At 41.8% G+C, this 17,580-nt stretch overlaps 1 protein-coding gene across 6 annotated transcripts in view; it reads right to left on the reverse strand.

The window, feature by feature from the left end:
• Nucleotides 1–17,580, reverse strand: part of CAB39 (calcium binding protein 39) — a 75,044-nt gene that overhangs the window by 15,835 nt on the left and 41,629 nt on the right. For all 6 annotated transcript variants that reach the window (XM_075004362.1, XM_075004364.1, XM_075004363.1 and 3 more), the window contains 2 exons: nucleotides 14,614–14,778; nucleotides 1,887–2,005 (listed from right to left, as the gene is read on the reverse strand). In XM_075004362.1, coding sequence (XP_074860463.1) covers nucleotides 1,887–2,005; nucleotides 14,614–14,778 — 284 coding nt within the window. The remainder of the gene's footprint in view (nucleotides 1–1,886; nucleotides 2,006–14,613; nucleotides 14,779–17,580) is intronic.

Raw genomic sequence — 17,580 nt, forward strand, 5'->3', positions numbered from 1 at the left:
TAGGTTATGTTGTCCTTAAAAGCAGCAGCGCGGTCCACTGACCAGGACCCTGTACTTAAAGTTAGGAGAAGATACTGCCAGTGACTAGTGTGATAGTTTGGGCAAGTCATTTCACCTCTGAGCCTCAGTTTCCATGCCCCCCTTTGTGAAGCCCTTTCACACAGCACATGCAAGATTTCAGTATCGTTAGTACGTTCTTACTTTTATATTATACTCTAGTTAATAATTTTGGTTTTCATGTCTAAGATATTTTTGGTTCTATCAAAATGAGACTAACACAGGAAAAGTTCGAGAAACACTGGATTTCCTTACAACTACAAAGATACAAAAGTACACATTGTGTTGCTCTTCTATGCTGCCTGAGGCAGGGCCCCAGTGTTCATGAGAAGGCCAGGGACTAAAATCTGCAAAATTCCTATTTTCAATTTTTGTATGTATCAAAACTCTGCTGCTTCAGAAAATGGCACAGATGAAGAGACAACTTGATATAAACATGACACCACATACCTGGTAGGCTTCAGAGTTGGCAGCATCTCTAATTATAATGTAATGCAAAAACTAAGGAAAAACCAAAGGAGCAGATCTTTGGTTTCACCATCCAGAAATAAATCCTGTCATTCTAACTTCTCACTGCTGTCAGCATGACAGGGCAAACACCTATTCCAAAGGATTAACTAATCTTATTATTTATCTTTTCTATAGATTCTTATTGCTTGCCAATCACCACAGTATCAGAGCACAGCTACAGTAAAGCCCCATTTACCCAAACCCCTTCCTTGTCCCCAGTGAGAGACCTGTGCTGCAGAGGGCACGTATCTCATGCTGGGGGTAAAAGAGAGGATTCAGATAATATGGAGGTTTGGAAAAGAGAGAAGAGAACTCTAGCCAGTACAGCAAGGAGCAAGGTGAGATGCCAGATTTGAGAGAGGGCACCTGACTGCTCAGTGGATGAATTCTCTTCTGCTCTGCTGATTTTCTGAACTCCTAATTATCCAGACAAATTCAGAGTCTCCCGTGCTCTGTGGATAATTAGGAGTATACAGGACAAGATGTAGGAGAACTCCCTTCAACAATATCTATCAGTGTACACATTACAGTTACTGACATAAAATTAGTGCCTGAAATGTTAAAACAAAAATGGTAAGACATTAGTGAATTTACAGGATTTCAACAGCTAATATTTTCTGTTATTCACAACATAATAGCAATGTAAACAGTCCACTTCCAGGGGCTGGGGAATGGTTGTACCCTAATGTTAAAAAAAAAAAAAAATCTGATTTCAAGAAAACCTCTATTTTGGTATGCAGCTGCAGATGTGCTACAACATAATTGATGTAGCATGATGCTACAAGATGTAACAATGCAGGTAACACAAGAACAGAGGTGAAAAACAGCACTCTCACATGAAGTGCATTCACCAAATCATGTCTGGACAAGTTGGAACCATGACACTGGAGCTGCACAGTAACTCAGATGATGGGACACCAAGTTCATTTATCTAAGAGGTTAGAACAATCATTCTAACACTGGTAAATAACTAAGATCAGGAAAAACAGTTTAAAGCCTGGACAATTAAGTTAGGGGGAAAGGAGCAGATTTTGTTGTGACATTACCCCAACAAGGATGTTTTAGAACAGTATTAATACTCAATTCTCACGCTGCCATCCTTTACATTAAAGGATTCCTATTTTGATATTCTATTGCTTATATTTTCCATTTACCTTAAGTTACTTTAAGGGAATTTTCAGGCATGGTGACAAAATTAATTTAAACAAATGCAAAGGAAGAAGGAACATTTCACTGCTCTACCTTGCTTTTACCTGAAGGAAAAATAAGAAAAACACAATACCTTGTACAAAATCTTTTACACTGAATACTGTACATACCCCTTTAACAGCATGAACAATATATTTTGTTGAGTGCAGATGTATTCCACCGTGGGAGTTCTTGTACCAATTTGCCTCCTGAGAATGTTGTTGAAAATCTGAGCGACATCTTTCTTGCCCTGTCAAAAACATAACCAATTAAGCATATAATATTTAGTACCAAAATGTACAACTGTTAATATATACCTTAATATTAGCATAAATGAGCATATTACCAAACACAAAGAAGTTCACAAAAAGATTGCCCAAATAAAAATATTTAAAACATTATAACACTAATATTTTATCTAATATTCCTAGCCTTTTTTCTGGGTTAATGCTGTACCAAAATTATGTTAATGCCATGCCATTTTTAACAACATCATAGCCTGAGTAAGCTAGAATTCTTCCATGTTCCACTCTTTCACCTCTCCTTTTCAGTGTTAAGGTTTGTATGTCCTTCTCCGAGGAAAGACATACACATCTTGATCTTCAATACTAACAACATGAATACTGCAATCCAATTTACACTTTGTGTTCTCGTTTTATTGTGGAAAACAAGAAAATTAATGAATTAAAGTCAAAGGTACATATAATATAAAAGGTATAATCCTTATATCATACAATCTAGGATACCATTCCCTAGTTTTTCTCAACAACTGACAGAAGCGTGGATACAAGTAAGAGCACAATGCTCATATTCAACCTACATCTGGTTAAATGAAGCTGGCTGGTAGTATTAAGCACCAGAAGGAACGCCAGGACCTATTCACATACCCAATTACCAGGATGGTTTAACATTCCCTGTGTATGCTATCTGGAATTACTTTTGAAGGAGGCCTGAAAGTTATTTGTTTCGAAATTAAACTCAAGAAGCTCCTTACCACCTTGGGTAGAATAGGGTCTAGGTACAGATCTTGAGCTACCAATAAAGATCTGTTAAGTAACTCTTAACCATGGTTACCCCAATTTTAAAATCTGAGACCAAAAGCATGCCATTATAACTGATGAGCCTTGTTTGCAGAATGGATCTATTCTGGCAACATCCAAATCTGTGTGTAGCAAGCTTTAAAGTAAAGAAATACACCTTATACTCTTACGGAGGAGATTTCCAACAAATACGATAGAATGATAGTTGATAATTTTAGATTTGTTTTAATTTTAGTATTGAACTCCTCATGCCATGGCAATGCATGCTAACTGAGTAGAAAGTAAATCAATAATTTAGAAAAACCTATGAAGATCTCAGCCTTTTAAAATGACGTTTGTTAATTAGAATGGAGAATTTGTTGCAATATTGCTGTCATGACATAAGTGTTAGTTTGTTTTGTAAATGCTTGTTTTCTGAATTATAATTCTATTGAAAACCAACCCAAAGCAGCATCTGACCCCTTTATTCTGTAAACGAGTATAGCATTGTTTTGAGAAATATAGCCATCACATCTCATCCACTAACACGGACAATTTTTCCCTGGATCTCATTTTTCCTGTTATTTACCACCAATACACCTTCTCTTTTTCATTCACTTAGTTGAAGGGGTGGCAGCAAATAGTAATTTCAAATCTAGTTATTGTTTGAAGCATCTGTTCCTTCCAAGTGATGTAATGATATATTTAATAAGCAGATAATGGATTAAAAATTCTCACACCAACTGTCATGATTCACAGAGGCAAGGAGTAAGAGTGTAGCTGAATTGTACTTCCTTGGTGCAAAAACGAAGTTTGGTTTAATTGTTCTCTTTCTTCTTTAAAGATTTCAAAGAATGCAACAACTCCCAGCAGGGAGCTGATTGACAAGTTATTGTTCTCTAAACAGTTTTGTTGACTGCCTTACATGAAAAAGTGTTTTTACATATAGACACTATTCCAAACAAATGTTCATGTTAGTGTAAAGACTGGATGTTTCAGGGGAAATTTCTTAAATGAAGACGTAAAATAATTCTGTTTACATTAGGGGCCCATTAGTATGGTAGGCAGAGTGGAATTGTCAGGAAAAAACTATTCCTTACAACCCAAAGTTCTCAAGATAACTGCACAGGAAAGCTACACAATCAAACAAATAATAAGCCAGAAAGATGTACTTTGATCCATGCACAAAGAACTTGGCTTCTGTCATACTACAGGAGGAGGAAGGAAACGTCAGCAAAACGCTACTCATGAGTTTTCAGCTCTGGACATAGCAGTTTTCAGAAATAGTAAAGCCCAAAGCACATGGGGTTTAAGAGACTGGAACTAAGCTCTTGAATTCCACTCAACTGATGGGAATTAGTGCAGGTGATTGAGCACAGGTGTGCTGACATCAGACCACAACATCCAATAAGGAAATTGGCACACTGCATTAAAGAGCACTGTTGTAGTCCAGTCTGAATAATGCTTAACATGACACGAAAAGTCTGGAAAGCTTCTCTCTCACCAACAAAAGCTGGTCCAATTGGAGCTGCTACCACACATACCTCGTCTTGTTAATGTTTATCTCAACAAGTAAAACTTTCATCCTTCTCAGGTAACAGAGCCGTTGGGAATCCAAAAAATAGAAAGTTATTACCAACAATCAGCAACCTTCTCACACTGAAACATATAGCTACCCCTAATACAGAACAATCCTTCGCAATCCCACACCACTACTGATCCAATAAAGAGCAATTTGAACACAACCTTTGTCCATCATCAGAAGAATTCTTTCTGGATAACCAGAAAGATTAAAAACTGGGCTGTAAGAAATTGAAAATTAGCTGAATCCAGATGTAATTTCTCAACATCTTTTCCTCAATAACCAGAGGCCTTCTCAAATGCTTTTACTCTAAACATCCATGGATTTTTGTTATATGCACGGTGGAGACATTTTATGAGGAAGAAAAACATTCATGTTTTTATTTTCAAAATGCTTTTTATGCTGTGCAATTTCTATTTCACTTTTATTTTTAGAAAAGTTGCAAATTCCCTTTTAAAACACCTACTTGCAAACCCATTAAACAGCTTGAAAACTCTGCTTCAGGTTTCTACTGAACATGCTCAGTTCTGTCTCTAAATTAATCTACTCTGGAATGTAGCTTTCTATGGGATTTGGCAAACATTGGACATCTGGACATATAAAACCAAATGGTAACTAAAAAACAAACAAAACAATATTCTGTTGGGGAGGGAGAGAAAGAGAGTAGGTTAACTTAATTCTGGAATGTAACTCTAGAATATCCATTTAGACCAGAGGTCAGAAACCACCCTGCGCACGAGATGGGAGCTCAGCTCCAACTCTCCTCCCCATGCATCTGGGAGCTTGCCCAAAACCTGTGGATTAACAAAAGGCCAGCTAATTCCAGCAATCACCACCTAAATAGTAAAGTTCTGCATCTTACTTTATTTATTAATGGAGCTGCTGTTAATAGGACTATTTGTGACTTTAAAAAAATATCACTTGCACTTGGACCCTACACAGACGTCAAAAGGTCAAATTTCATCACTCTGCCTCAGAAACGTTGCTGACCCCTGGTTTAGACTCTTGCCTCTGCTTAACGGCCAACTTGCTTATGAACACTATGGGCATGCCTACACAGGTGTTTTCCCAGCAGCTCCTTGCTAATGAACAATCTCACAATCGCAAATGGCTGCTCATTAGCATAACGGCACGGCTACTGAGAATACCCACGTGAGATGCCACTGCTGGCGGGAAACAAGCTGTGTGGACGTGCCTCTCCTGGATAAACCCCCCTCTGCCACCAGTTCCTTATCCCTGATTTTTTCCCCAAGGACAGGCTAAAGAGCAGGTTTTAGCCGCAGAGGCATGTCCACATAGCTTGTTTAATGCTCGCAGTGAGATCTCATGCAGCTATGCTAAATAGCTGTGCAATTATGCAACGAGCATCCATTTGCAATTGCAAGACTGATAATTAGCATGGAGCTGATGGGAGAACAGCTCCATGTAGACGTGCCCAACAACTTTACAGCAACCTTAAGCAGGATAGACACTGGACCCAGACACTAAAATTCCAAGCTCTGTTTCTAGCTCTACCATAGATTTCTTATGAACCTTCAAGGAAAGGGAGATGAGATAGAGGCTTTCTTCAGGCATTTAAGTGAAGTGTCCAAATCATAGGCCCTGATTCTCATGAGAGACTTTAATCATCCACACATTTGTGGGGAGACCAATACATCAGCATACAAACAATCCAGGAAGTTTTTGCAGAATGCTGGGGACAACTTCTTGGTACAAGTGCTGAAGGAACCAAGCAGAGGCCATGCACAACTTGACCTGCTCCACACACACAGGGAAGAGCTAGTAGAAGAAACAGAAGTGAGAGCAAACCTGGGCTGCACCTACCATGAGATTGTAGATTTCAGGATCTGGACAAAAGGAAGAAAGGTGAGCAGTAACATACAGACCCTTGATTTCAGAAGAGCAGACTGACTCCCTGAGAGAACTGATGAGCAGGATCCCTTGGGAAACGAAGATGAAGGGGAAAAGAGTTCAAGAGAACTGGCAGTATTTTAAAGAAGTCTTACTGAAGGCACAGGGACAAACCATCCCCCCACATAGTAAGAAATGCAAACATGGCAGGCAATCAGCTTGGCTTAACAGGGAAATCCTTAGTCAGCTTAAATTCAAAAAGGAGGCACACAAGAAATGGAAATGTGGACAGTTGACTAAGGAGTATAAACATACGGCTGAAGAATGCCGGGCAGTAATCAGGAAAGCGAACGCACAACTGGAACTGCAGCTGGCAAGGGATGTGAAGAGTAACAAGAAGGGTTTCTACAGGCATGTGAACAGTAAATGGGTTATCAGAGAAGGTGTGGGGCCAATACTGGATGAGGGAGGTAACCTAGTGACAGATGATGTAGGAAAAGCTGAAGTACTCCATGCTTTTTTTGCCTCAGTCTTCACGGACAAAGTTAACTTCCACATGACAGTCCTAGACAATATAGTATGGGAAGGTGGAGGGCAGCCATCTGTGGGGAAGGAACAAGTTCTGAGCTATCTAGAAAAACTAGATGTACACAAGCCCATGGGTCTGGATTTAATGCACCCCAGGGTACTGAAGAAATTGGCAGAGGTCATTGCTGAACCTTTGGCCATTATCCTTGAAGACTCTTGGAGATCGGGGGAGATACCAGATGACTGGAAGAAGGCAAACGTAGTGCCCATCTTTAAACAAGAAAAGGACAATCCAGGGAACTATAGACCGGTCAGCCTTACCTCAATCCCTGGGAAAATGATGGAGGGAATCCTCAAGAAATCTGTTTTGGAGCACTTGGAAGAGGGGAAAGCAATCAAAAGTAGCCAACATGGATTCACCAGGGGCAAGTCCTGCCTGACTAATCTGATTAGCTTCTATGATGAGGTAACAGGCTCTGTGGACACGGAGAAGTCAGTGGATGTGCTATACCTTGACTTCAGCAAGGCCTTTGATACGGTCTCCCACAACATTCTTGTCCATAAGTTAAGGAAATATGGATTGGATCCTTGGACTATAAGATGGATAGAAAGCTGGCTTGATGGTTGGGCCCAATGGCTCAATATCTGGATGGCGATCGGTTTCACGCGGAGTGCCGCAAGGCTTGGTTCTGGGGCCGGTGTTATTCAACATCTTTATTAATGACCTGGATGAGGGACTGGATTGCACCCTCAGCAAGTTTGCAGATGACACAAAACTAAAGGGGAGAGGTACATACGTTGGAGGGCAGAGAGAGAATCCAAAGGGACCTGGATAAATTGGAGGACTGGGCCAAAAGAAATCTGATGCAGTTCAACAAGGAGAAGTGTAGAGTCCTGCAGCTGGGGTGGAAGAATCTCAAGCATTGTTACAGGCTGCGAACTGACTAGCTCAGCAGCAGTATGATGGAAAGGGATGTAGGGGTTATGGTGGATGAAAGGCTGGATATGAGGGAACAGTGCACCCTTGTAGCCAAGAAGGCTAACGGAATACTAGGGTGCATTAAGGAAGAGCATTTCGAGCAGATCTAGAGAAGTAGTTGTTCCCCTCTATTCGTCACTGGTGAGGCCACATCTGGAATAGTGTGTCCAGTTTTGGGCCCCCCGGTATAAAAAGGATGTGGATTTTACTGAAGCAGGTTCAGTGGAGGGCAACAAAAATGATTAAGGAGCTGGAGCACAAGACCTACAAGGATACGCTGAGAGATTTGGGTTTGTTTAGTTTACAGAAGAGAAGACTTAGGGGTGATTTAATAGCAGCCTTCAACTTACTGAAGAGGAGCTCTAAAGAGGAGAGTGAGAAACTGTCCTCAGTGGTGTCAGATGACAGAACAAGGAATAATGGTCTGAAGTTGATGAGGGAAAGGTGTAGGTTAGATATTACAAAAATCTACTTCACCAGGAGGGTGGTGAAGCATTGGAATGCGTTGCCTAGACAGGTGGTGGATTCTCCATCCCTCGAGCTTTTTGAGTCCCACGTGGACAAGGTCCTGGCTGGGATGCCTTAGTAGCAGTTGACCCTGCTTGAAACAGGGGGCTGGACTAGATGACCTCCTGAGGTCCCTTCCAGCCCTATGATTCTGTGAAAGTCTCTATGGGCTTGTCTACATAACAACATATTGTGACTATGAGTATGTGTCAACTGCCGAGCACACTAATGTTTTGTGGTCTGACTGCCCAGTGCAGATCCTACTAGCACAAACCAGAAGAAATGTAGTTCATATTGATGTAGTCCTGGACTTTTTAGTTCGCACCAGAAGGGTCTACATGAAGTAGTTAGAACACACCACATTACCGTACTTGATAATTCACGTTCTCTTCTCAGCAGAGAGCTATGACACAGACAAACCTTAAATCTGATGAAACCTCGGTCCCCAAGACAAAATGAGGACAATAATACTTCACCTCAGAGTGTTGATGTGAAGACTTTAATTACTGTGTATGAAATCTCAAATAATATTGAGATCACAGATAGAAGAACACATAGCAGACGAGCAAGCAGGGTTCAGAAAAGACAGTAGTACAATACAGCAGATATTAACACTAAGACTGATAGCGGAGAAAGCTCGATGAAAAAACAAGAACGTATACACTTGCTTCATTGATTTTCAAAAGGCATTTGACAGTATAGATCAGAAAGTGACTTGGGCAGTGTTGGAGTCATACGGCGTGGATAACAGACTGATATGGTTGTTGAAGAATAACAATGACAATGTGGAGGCAGTGGTGAGATCAAGCGGGGAGTTGGGAAATTGGTTTAAAACAAGTAGAGGTACGAGACAAAGACATCCATTATCACCAAGTATCTTCATCACACATCTGGAAAGAGCGATGGGCAAGATGAAGGAAGCAGTAAAGGGGACATCTGTGCATGGGAAAAGAACTAATAACGTGAGGTTCACAGATGATATAGTTATCACTGAGGAACATGAGAAGCAGCTAGCAAAAACGGTGGAGGTGCTAAACGAAAAAGGGAAATGGTACGGACTGATTATGAACATCAATAAAACAAAAACTATGGTATTTGGAGATAAGGAAATAGGAAGAAAGATCAGTACAGATGGTATTGAACTAGAAAATGTAGAGAAGTTTACATCTGGGGAGCAACATAACGTATGATCGAGACTGTAAAAAGTAAACAGCGACTAGAATAGAGAAAGCAAGAGCGAGTTTGAAGGTGATGATGGATAAGATCTGGAAAAGCAAAGCAATTAGCTTAGGAATGAAGCTGAACGTCCTGAAAATGTGTGTATTCAGCAGCATGTTGTACGGATAATGAAAGATTTGAAAAGAAGAATCTTGGCCTTTGAAAGGAGTTGTTATAGAAAGGTTCTGAGAATAGGATGGATGCAGAAGGTCACCAATGAGGAGTTACATGCTACAACTATTTGGGCATATTTGCAGAATGAACGAAAAAAATCAAGATCCTGGTATTCGGCATAATGGACGTTTTGAATAGGAGAGGCAGACCCCACAGAGAATGGATAGATGATGTAGTAGATTGGTGCGGAGCTAGTCTACAGAAACTAAGCCACTCTGCACTGGACAGGGAAAGTTCAAGGAAAGATCCACAAGCCTGGAAATCCTGGACGCCCCATCATCTCCGGTATTGGCACTCTCACTGAAGGACTGCCTGGTTATGTGGACTCTCTCCTCAGACCCTATGTCACCAACACCCCCAGCTACCTCCGCAACACCACTGACTTCCTGAGAAGACTGCAATACGTTGGTGACCTACCAGAAAACACTGTCCTAGCAACCATGGATGTAGAGGCTGTGTATACCAACATCCCACACAAAGATGGAATAAATGCTGTCCGGAACAGTATCCCTGATGATGCTACAGCACATCTGGCGGCTGAGCTCTGCAACTTTATACTCACACACAACTATTTCAGATTCGGTGACCATATATACCTTCAAATCAGCGGCACAGCTATGGGTACCCGCATGGCCCCTCAATATCCCAATATTTTCATGGCTGACCTAGAACAACGCTTCCTCAACTCTCGTCCACTAACACCCCGGTTCTATTTACGCTACATTGACGACATCTTCATCATCTGGACCCATGGGAAGGAGACTCTGGAGGAATTCCACCGGGACTTCAACAACTTCCACCCCAACATCAAGCTCAGCCTGGACCAATCTACACAGGAGATCCACTTCCTTGACACTACCGTGCTTATACACAATGGACACATCAGTACCACCCTGTACCGTAAACCCACTGACCGCTACGCCTACCTTCATGCCTCCAGCTTCCATCCCAGACACACCACACGATCCATCGTTTACAGCCAAGCACTTAGATATAACCGCATTTGTTCCAACCCCTCCGACAGAGACAAACACCTACAGGATCTGCACCAAGCATTCTTGAGACTGCAATACCCACCTGAGGAAGTGAGAAAACAAATCAACAGAGCCAGACGTGTGCCACGAAGCCTCCTACTACAGGACAAGCCCAAGAGAGAAACCAACAGAACACCACTAGCCATCACCTACAGTCCTCAGCTAAAACCTCTACAGCGCATCATCAGGGATCTACAACCCATCCTGGACAATGATCCCACACTTTCACAGGCCTTGGGAGGCAGACCTATCATTGCTCACAGACAGCCTGACAACCTAAAACAAATCCTAACAAGCAACTATACACCGCACCACAGTCACTCTATCTCAGGGACCCATCCATGCAACAAACCTCGTTGCCAGCTCTGCCCACATATACACACCAGCAATATCCTTACAGGACCTAACTGGATCAGCCACACCATCGTGGGCTCATTCAGCTGCACATCTACCAATGTAATTTATGCCATCATGTGCCAGCAATGCCCCTCTGCCATATACATCGGACAAACTGGACAGTCTCTACGTAAAAGAATAAATGCACACAAATCAGACATCAGAAATGGCAATATACAAAAACCCATAGGAGAGCACTTCAATCTCCCAGGACACACAGTAGCAGATTTAAAAGTAGCTATCCTGCAGCAAAGAAATTTCAAGAACAGACTCCAAAGAGAAATTGCTGAGCTACAATTCATCTGCAAATTCAATACCCTCAGCTCAGGATTAAACAAAGACTGTGAATAGCTAGCTAAATACAAAAGCAGCTTCCCCTCTCTTGGAGTTCACACCTCCAGATCTACTGATGACAATACAACTCAGCCTGCCTGACTGAGCTAACCTCGTTATCCCCAGCCTTGCTCTGGCCTATTTATACCTGGCCTTGCAGATTTCCAGGACCAGCATCTGAAGAAGTGAGTTAACTCACGAAACCTCATGCTCTAAACCTTTCTGTTAGTCTATAAGGTGCCACAGGACCCTTCGTTGCTGCTACAGATCCAGACTAACACGGCTACCCCTCCGATTCAAGGAAATAGTGAGAGAGACATCAGATACCAACAGGCACTGAGCCCCTGGTGACTGATGATGATGATGAACAACAAACAACAGGGAAAGCTAAAATTAATGTCTACATTTTGGAGTGATCACTAACAGGCCTTTCCTGTCTGAACAGAAAAATTATAAGTAAGAATGAAAAATACGCTCATTACTACGCAGAGGGGAATATTAAAGATTTTAAAAATGGCTAATTAGCGACAGCATTAATGGAAGCTTTTTAATGAACACGGAAATGAGAATAGTAATGTGAATCAGTATTATCATAATGTAGTAACTCGAGGGATTTAAAATGAGATTATGGGCATTATGGCATTGATACACTTTAGGACTTTTATCTTTCACAGAACACAGCAATTAAACATTAAGAATAAAGCTCTTTCAAGTTTCTGTATCCTGAAGCTTGTTCAACTTATTGTGCAAGGTTTTCCACAAAGTTCTTCTTGTTCTATTTTATAGCCTTTTTAACTGCTTTGTTGGCTTCTGAATAGTCTCTGAGCTTCCATCTTGGCTGCTCTTGTTTTGCTGTTGACTGCTGCTTTTCTGTCCTTTCGTTCCTTCACTTTTCTCAGAGTTTCTGCTGTGATCCATTCTTTGACACCTTGTCTTCTTTCCCAATATTTTATTGCAGGTTCCTTTCCAGGCTGTTTTGGTGTGTTCCCAAATTTGTTCTGTGGTAGCATCTTTAAGGATAAGGTTTGCCAGAAGTGCATACCTGTTGGACAGATCCACTTGGAAACTGGCTCTTGTGCATCTGCATATATTTAAAGGATTTAGAGACATCTCACAGAACTGGAAGGAACCTCAGGAGGTCACTGAGTCCAGGCAACTGCCCTCTGGCAGGACCAAGCAACATTCCCCTCCCCCGCAAAAAAAAAAATCTATTGCCAGAGATCCCTTCATAGCCCCCTCAAGGATTAAACTCACAACCCTGGGTTTAGCATACCAATGCTCAAATCACTGAGCCATCCCTCCCCCAAATAAGCCTTCAGCTATTCTATGCTGAATCTCAATCCTGGTTTGGTCACTGTTGTGATGTACCTCTTGAGCCTGAAGGTTAGTTTTACCATGACCAGATGGTGGTCTGAACCTACATCTGCTCCTTTTCCAGTGCTGACATCCTGCATCAATCATCTGAAAGAACTGCTGTCACATATACAATCAATCTGGTTTTCTGACTGGTGGTCCTGTGAAACGTAAGTGATCTTCTGGATCTTTCTGTGTGGAAAAACACTACCACCTATAACCAATCCGCTGAAGGAACAAAAGTCCCTGAAACGCTCTCCATCTTCATTCATGCTTCCTAGACTACCTTTTCTCCTGGTCTGTTCTCTACCTGTCTTTATGCTTGAATAGTAGGAGAGGTAGCTGTGTTAGTGTGTACTCCAACAAAACACAGCAGCAGAAACGTAGCACTTTAAAGACTAACAAAATGATTTATGCAGTGATGAGCTTTTGTGGGACAGACTCACTTCTTTAGATCAATTTCATTTCCAATACAGACTGACATTTATAAGTACAGAGGGCCAAAAAAAAATTGCAATAAAAACTGACAAATCAAATAGGATAGCAGGAAGGGGGTGAGAGTTGGGGTGATGTTAATTGTCCCGTCTGAAATAAATTACAAGCATCAAAGGAAGGGAAGCAGTCCTTGTAATGCGTGAGATAGCTGATGTCCCTGTTCATACCACGTGTTAATGTGTCGAATATGAATATGTACTCTAACGCACAAATCTCTCGCTCTAATCTGTTGTTAACTTCTCTATGTTCCAGGACACAAATTCTCAGGTCTTTAACAGAATGCTCCACTCCACTCAAGTGTTCAAGAAACTCAATACACATAAGCCCATCAGTGATGTCTGCTCTGTGTCCATTTATTCTTTGGTGAAGGTTTTACCCAGTCTGTCCAATGTACATTGTGTATTGCTGGCACATAACAGCATATATAATGTTGCTGGAAGTGCATGAGAATGTGCCTTTGATCTTGTAGCTAATGTGGTTAGGTCCAATGATGGTACCCCAGAATAAATATGTGGACAAAGTTGGCAGCAGGGTTTGTTGCAAGGAAAAGTTCCAGGATTCATATTACTGTGGTGTAGCCTCTTATTGCTGGCGAGAATCTCTCTCAGGTTAGGAGGTTGTCTACAGGAAAGGACAGGCTTGTCACTTAGAGCCTTCTGAAGAGTAGCATCCCGATCCAGAATAGGTTGTAGATTTTTAATGCTGCATTGCAGGGGGTATTGTTGGGGGCTATAGGTGATTACAAGTGGTATTCTGTTGTTGATCTTCTCGGGCCTATCTGCGATTGTATTTAAGGGCTTGACTGTAAACGATGGATCACGTGGTGTGGCATCTGCTCTGATCCTCCTGACAGAGACTGAAAACTACAAGACCTCTACCAAGCATTTATAAAACTGAATTACCCACCGGGAGAAGTGAAAAAAAACAAACTGACCGCGCCAGATGAATACCCAGAAACCAGCTACTTCAAGATAGGCCCAAGATGATCAACAAAAGAACACCACTTTTCATCACCTATAGCCCCCAACAAAAATCCCTGCAATGCATCATTAAAAATCTATAGCCTATTCTGGATCGGGATGCTATACTTCAGAAGGCTCTAGGTGACAGGATGAAGTTTTGGGATGAAGACTTGAGCTATTTATCTACTGTTTATTTTTTATGTGATCTATCTTTCTAAACTCACATAAATTTAATCTCATGCATCTGGTTAATTTACCAAGTAATTTGTAGTAATGTTTCCTAATTAATACTTACAATACAATCGCTATCATTAGCAGTGTTGATAAAACTGTGTAAATAGGAAGCGAACCTCTTAAATCATTGGAAAAGGAATTCAGGTGATCTGAATGCAATTTACCAAGTGCGTGACTTACGCAGTTTTCTTACCTCAAAATCAATGAGTTGTAAGTCTGCTACTAAGGTGCTAAGGAGACCACTGTTGTACAATTCTTGAGCAAGCTGTGCCACAGCTTCAGTCTGCGGCTCTTTTTCATTTGTGCCATATAATATTTCCTTCATGGCAACCAGATTTTTTGAAACCTCTTCAGTGGCCTGAAAAAACAAAATAAAGAATAGATAGTGACTTTCAAAGCTAAGAGAATTCTGCTTGTCTTTGTTAACCTGATAATTTTTCATGAAAGTTTATCAGAACAAAACACTAAGCCAAGTGTTAAAAAAAAAAACAACACAAAACAGATTCTGGAGATTAAAACTGTGTGTGTGTCTAATCATACCTACAGGCAAGATGCTAGTGATTCAGTTGACAATACAGTACTCATTATTTTCAATAAAATATTTCCCCTCTCACCTTTGTACACCGCACTTACAAAAAACATTTCAGTAATAATACAGAGAAGATAAGGAAGGGCAAAACTGTTCCCAATTTGTAAAATGGATTTATGCGTGAGATCAAACCAGAAAGAAATTACCTGGAAAGATTCCCATCACTAATAAATTGCTTCAGTAGACCAAACATTCCTATAAACTGCACCCATCAAGTCCCTTTTCTTCCGTTAGGCTTCCAATTCCAGTCAATATGAAAAGGAACATTTTCATTTCAGTTGCTAAAGACTCTGAAGAGGAGCTAGGGAGACACTGCTATTACTTTCTGCTGATAAACCAAAATAACTGGACTCGGGAAGGATTAGACGCAGACAACAAAGAACACAAACTGTCCATATACAGAATTGAAGAAGTTCACATGGCATAGCTTGTACTACAATCCAAATTGTTCCATTTACCAATGATGTATGCTTAAAGAAGGCGTAAGTCCCTTGGACAAATCACCTCTATGAAATTCTACTTTCTTGGGAACCACACAAGACTTTGGCCCCCAGGAAGGGGCACGATCTTGGCCTGAAGGGACAAGGCTGAAGGCAAACCACCACAACCACCACCAGCCAGCACCCTGGGACTGCAGCCACAGTGATCTGAAAGGCCCATGGCTCCATACTGTTGCTGAATATTTGGAAATTTTCAATAAAATATAGTATTTAATGTGTTGTGCATATTTTTTGATCTTTCCCAACTACATGGCAAAATAATTACAAGTTAATTGATCTTGAACAATAATGTAAATAGAAGGGCAAAGGGTTAAATTTATTTCAATCAAAAATGTGGGGGGAGGTATGAGGGTTTACTGAAAAGCCACAGGACTTCTTGTTTTTGAAAACCAAAGCGGAGAGGGGTGTCATGTCAAAAAAGTTTGGGAATCACTGCTCTGAGGGCCTGTCTACACTACACAATCATGGTACAGCTATAGTAGAAGCTATGGTTTAGAAACTTCATTACTATTACGGAAGAATAAGGTGTATAAATACCCTTTATCTTAACGTAATGACACACACATTAGACTCAAACTGTAAGGTCAGAAGGAACCATCATGATTATCTAATACAGTGGTGGCCAAAACCAATTGACCTGATCACCACATGCCACACCAGGTGCCTCTCCCCAACCCCACCGACACCACCCTGAGCCAGGCATCCTACCTCCCCTACCCCTGGTGACTCATCGGAGCCGCCGGAGCCCTGGAGAGCCGCTATGCCAGAGGCACCCGAGCGAGTCACCGGAAGAGCCACCTCTGCCGCCATGCTTGTCCCATCAAGTGGTGGGGTATGTGGGCAAGAGGGTGGATTGACCTTGAGGGAGAATTAGCTTGGATCCCACTGCTCTCATCAGTCAAACTGTAGCAAAATGGTTTTACATAGAACTATTTTGTGACTTCAGCAACGTTTTCGGACATACTTAAGTTTTTGACTACAAGAGGCATTAAATGGGTACTGCATCCCAGCATTATTAAGGTTATTCCAGTTCTTCTTCTAGGTATATTCTCAACTTTGCCACGTTGCAAAATGGTCTGTGACAGTTGAACTTTTGTTAATAGTTCATTATAGCTTTCACTGACACTTCCTTTATATTTTCTGTTGTGTGGGTATTTCCCGAGGTATAATTTTTTTTTTTTTTTAAATACGTAATCCTGTCTTCTGTTGGCATACAGGCACATATTACTGGATCACTGCATACCTTGCTCCACCCATCAAGACTCAAACTGGCAAATTTCACCCCAGTAATTTTTTGCAATCGGTTCAAGTTTCTCTTCATACACCTTATCTAACAAACTTCCACCAATGTTTGCTCTACCAAGTAGAGCACTGTTTCCCAAATGGGGTTCTGTGATAGGGTTCAGGGGTCCCCATGCACTGCACCCTGTCCGCTGGCAGGAGTGACTCTCACTCAGCAGGTACAACAGGAGGTTTATTAGGCAACAGATGCCCAGTTTCTCACAGAAGCATCAGTACAGCAGTCAGAGACAGTCATTCCAACCCGTCCTGGGGAGAGGAGACCGAGGGGTGCCCCTCTGGGGTGCAGCTTCCCCCCTCGCCAGGCTGGCTCCTTCCAGCTCCCTCTTGCCTCCAGCCTCTAACTGCCGCCCCAGATTCAAAACCAGCTCGGCTCCTCCCTCCTCTTTGTTCAGGGCTGAGGTGTTACCTGCCAGGCTAGGTTGTAGCCCCAGGGTCATCCTTAGCCACTGGGAGCTGCTCTGCTTGTCTTACACATCCAGCCTGAGTCTCACACCTGCACTCCCCCCCACTCCATCACAGGTTCCACAAAGGGAAAATAAGGATTCAGTGAGAAAATTCCATTGTGGCTCCAAAGCTCCATGCGGCTCTTTAAGGAATAATTTGCTGCTCCGGATGCTGATGCTGCTGCTGACTCCTCTGCAGCTCCCTGCCCTGCCACCACTGAAACAGTTAAACCAACTGAATTTAGTTCCATTATTTCAGCTGCAGCAGGCCAGGGATCCCTCACCCGCCGCACTATCTGAGGGAACACACCCCTCCGGTAGGCGTG

The sequence above is a fragment of the Carettochelys insculpta genome, chromosome 10, assembly GCF_033958435.1.
Source record: "Carettochelys insculpta isolate YL-2023 chromosome 10, ASM3395843v1, whole genome shotgun sequence".
NCBI lineage: Eukaryota > Metazoa > Chordata > Testudines > Carettochelyidae > Carettochelys > Carettochelys insculpta.